At 40.3% G+C, this 4441-nt stretch overlaps 1 protein-coding gene across 1 annotated transcript; it reads left to right on the forward strand.

Annotated features, from left to right (window-relative positions):
- Positions 1-1251: 1251 nt before the first annotated feature.
- Positions 1252-3939, forward strand: LOC306887156 (thyrotropin-releasing hormone receptor-like; the record flags this gene model as incomplete). Its single annotated transcript, XM_079444698.1, has 2 exons — positions 1252-2031; positions 3508-3939. The coding sequence occupies 2 exons, from the start codon at positions 1252-1254 to the stop codon at positions 3937-3939; spliced, it is 1212 nt and encodes a 403-aa protein (XP_079300824.1).
- Between the last annotated feature and the right edge of the window lie 502 nt (positions 3940-4441).

Genomic DNA, 4441 nt, shown 5'->3' on the forward strand with positions numbered 1-4441 from the left:
GTGAACTCATGTAGCTCCGCCCCTTTTCAGTGCTGCGGTCGTTGTCTTCTGTCTTTCTTCCATTTGTATTTCCACAGGATGACAGTTCTATAAATTTATGAATGAACCGGTTTTTTTAAATGTTTGGTCTACAGACATTTGTTATGACATCCGCCTCGAACATTACAATGATTATGTTAACTTTCGCTAACTCTTTAATATGTAAATCCACTTCACCAGCTAACAAAAACGGAAGTTCAAAGTCGAATGGCAGAGGCCTTGTTTCTCTGGCACAAAATGGACTTCAATGCTCCAAAGCTACAGTTTTTTTTTTTTTTGTTTTAACAGATAAAAACTTTTTATCCACTTCCTTAAAAATCTAATTTCAGTTGACCTGTTTGTATACAAACACAATGTCCAAAAAAAAAACAATTGTAACGTTATACATTATAGCTCAAGGCACAAAATTCAAGATGAATCACAGTGATTTTTCTGTCATCATAAATACATTGAAGACTATTGAGACCTGTGCGTCCTCGGTGGATTCGGTTAAGTGTCAATAGCTCTCCTCCGGGTGTAAACCTCTTGCATTCAGCAGGTGAATTCAAACTTGGCCAGTTTTCCTGGGCTTGGATCTGTAACCTTATCACAGCCCTTGAAACAAACAGCCTAAAAGCAAGCACTATCAGTTCTGATATACCCAAAGCAAACTGACTTTTAAACAAACACCATATTGCAGAGGAACACTAATTAGAACCTATATGTGTTTTATTTTTTTATTTTTTATTTTTTTTGGGCAGTTTAGCCGAGAAACCTATTATTGAACAGACCGTGTGTTGGAGACACTTCCTGTCTTGCTTGCTGCTGCGGCATTACGCACCGCACAACCTGCCCTTACTGACGCTGTCGGTCTCGTATTAGGGTTACAGGGGTCTTTGAGAGACCATATCAGCCTGTTCAGCCCTGGGCGGTGCAATACCTCTGTCAGCTCTCTGCAGTTATGCACGCCAGGGACAGGATTTTTTTATATAACATAAATTACCACGGACACATTCTTGGCTTTGCACCAAACGCAAACGCTTTAATTTTCATCTCTGAAATATAAAGTCTGCTGTGAGCTGTGTTTTATTCAAAAAGGACATTTAAAACTGCACAGATTTTAACTTGAATGAATTTTCTTTCTCTGGACTGTTGAAACATGACCTTTTTGCGCGCGTCCTGGAGAGCTGAAAAGTGATTTTTCCGCAAAAAGAAAACAAAACCAAGAGGAGCATGGAGAACAGCACTTTATTAAAAATGAACAACGGGACTCAGGCTACGACATGGACTGATTATAGTATCGAATACAAGGTCACTAGCATCTTATTAGTGATTCTTATTTGTGGAGTTGGAATTGTAGGCAATGTTATGGTCATTATTGTGGTCTTAACGACCAAGCACATGCGTACCCCAACTAACTGCTATTTGGTGAGTCTGGCAGTTGCCGACCTCATGGTCCTGACTGCAGCCGGGCTTCCCAACATCACCGAGAGTCTGTTCGGTGGCCACTGGGTGTACGGATACATTGGGTGCCTCTCCATCACTTATTTTCAGTACCTGGGCATCAACGCGTCCTCCTGCTCCATCACAGCCTTCACCATTGAACGCTACATCGCCATTTGCCACCCGATAAAAGCGCAATTTATGTGCACCCTCTCTAGAGCCAAAAAGATCATTGTTCTCGTTTGGGTTTTAACGTCCCTCTATTGCGTTATGTGGTTTTATCTTTCCGACACGAAAGAGGACGTTTATGAGAACGCTGTCCTCGTGACATGCGCCTACAAAGTATCTAGAAACCTGTATTTGCCAATATATTTCACAGATTATGCCGTGTTTTACGTTATCCCGCTTTTGCTGACCACTGTTTTATACGGGTTGATCGCAAGGATTCTTTTCCTCAACCCGCTCCCGTCGGATCCCAAGGAAAGTCGAAGAAACTGGAAAAAGGAGTCGTCCGTGCATGGGAACTCCAGGAGTTCCTCCAGCAGCACAACTGCTGCTTCTCGGAGACAGGTAAAGAGCTGATTTTATCTGGTTTATTTTACGCAGAAGTGAGTTTTCGTTTGTGCGTAATTGTGCGCTTGCAAGTTTTAGTAGCATTCGCTGGTTTGGAATGTCTGTCTTTCTCTCTCGTTTCGATTTCTTGACTGTTCCATTTATGATGCTTTTATTAGGCTACTTTTGACGAAACAATATTAGCATGAATAAATGAATGCATAAATAGCCTACATATATAATACAATTCGTTGTTTCAGTTTGTTCCTTCGTACAGTCAGTTGCAAATCTAAACAATCAAGAATAAAATTCCACACAGTTCTTCCAAAAATGTTATACAAATACTTTTTAATGATTAAAAAAAATCATACAAAGAGTTCAAAAATTTCTGCCTATTCATTAATTGAATAGAAATATCAATACACATTTCATTCATTACGCTCATTACAAGAAGACTAATAATGTTTCATTTCACAGTAACTACACTGTTTAAGTCTAACGAGCTCGCAATTCACTTCAAAATAACCTTCTCAAGAGTTATCCGTTCGAGATTCTGACCGCTATGTGTTTGATTCCCTAAAAATCTCATTAGGGGATTCATTTGGGGATATAGGCCTATCTGCACTGGTCGCGCGCTCTATGTTTTAAAGAGCCGAATCATTAGAGTCACTCGTTCGAGATTCTGAATACATTGGTCGTACTTGATTCACATTAAAGAGCCGGCTCATAAGAGTCGTTCGGGAACCGAACACTTGTCTGTGTTGCGGTGAATAGAAGTGTGCGGGAACCATTTGTGATTTAGAACACAGGCTTTTGCTGATTATTTGAGAAATGTTATGTGTTATGATGCTCACATAGCCTCCAGCAGGTAAAGGTCCAAATGCATAGTCAAGCCAGACAGTATCTGATAAACTCGGAGCGACTGCACTTGGGTTGTTGTTGTTGCTCTAGGGCTCTTTGACTTGTCCAAACATGGTGAGAAAACACACTTCTCTTGACCTTTATAAAATTAGTCTTAAACCCATGTAGCAAATTGCTACAATGAATGATCCGTGACATGTTATGGTGTGTTAATACATTTGGGAATAATCTGGCAAACAAAACAACAGCTGTACCGTGACAATCATGTTTACACTGTTGCAAAAGGCCAAGATGGCGTGCAAAATTAAAATGAGCATGCTGGTACATATCTAGTATCCTGCTAGTCCATAGTCACCCATATAAAAAAAAAAAAAAAAAAAAACATTCACATTACGCATTAACCAGTATTAAATCAGCAATATAAATTTAGTTTTAATGGTACACAATTCAAAACTTATCTATATATAATTTAAACAGTTGAGGTTTGTAATAATATATAGTGTAATGTAATAATATAATATTAAATACAGCATGTTATAACAAATTGCATAAATTTATTTAAAAAAGAATAATAATGAGGGATCAGAGAGTTACATGCATAACTGAAAAGTTCTGTAATCCTCTTTGCTGTAGGTGACAAAGATGCTGGCAGTGGTGGTGATCCTCTTCGCTCTGCTGTGGATGCCCTATCGGACACTGGTGGTGGTCAACTCCTTACTCAAGAAGGCCTATCTGGACACCTGGTTCCTTCTGTTCTGCCGTCTCTGCATCTACTTGAACAGCGCCATCAACCCAATCATCTACAATGCCATGTCTCAGAAGTTCCGCGCCGCCTTCCACAAGCTCTGCCATTGTGGTCCGCAGCGCTCCCAGAAGCCCCCCACGTATAGCGTGGCCCTCACATACAGCGTCATCAAGGAGACCTCCAATGGAGAAAGCCCAGACCACTATACCACTGAGCTAGACGACATCCGCGGAGCCGCCGAAGTGCTCCTGTCTGAGAGGAAAAGGCTATCGTTTAAAGAGTCCTCGCTAGCTCGTAAAGACACATTGGCTAGTGCTTAGATCCTTGGTTGGTATGTTTGATTAGGTTGCTTATTTTGCACTTTCACAGTGCCTCAGTGGCCTATTGGATTGGCCGCCACATTGAAACAGCATTTCGACAATCATTTACACATTTGAAACAAAGCAGATTTATTCATAACCTATCCATAACCTAGACTTATATATAGTACATATAGTATATACATATAGTAGCTGTAGACCAAAATAGGTCTAATCCAGTCTGTGAAGGCAAAGTAGTGCTCCTGAAGCAATCATGGGTGAGGATAGATTAGACAGACAATTGGATGGATGATTGAACATGACTCAGTGATGGTATTGATTTGATTAAGTGTGTGAGCTAGGCTGCACGATTAATTGAAATAAAAACTGCAATTGTGATATGTCTGCGATTTGGTTCACTTGATATATGCATTGCATATTTCTAGATTCACGCCCACTAAAGAGGCAGGATTTTGAGTGCACAAGCACCACTTGTGTCACATTTTGCCACTTTCTGCATATC

The sequence above is a fragment of the Barbus barbus genome, assembly GCF_936440315.1.
Source record: "Barbus barbus genome assembly, chromosome: 21".
Classification (NCBI taxonomy): domain Eukaryota; kingdom Metazoa; phylum Chordata; class Actinopteri; order Cypriniformes; family Cyprinidae; genus Barbus; species Barbus barbus.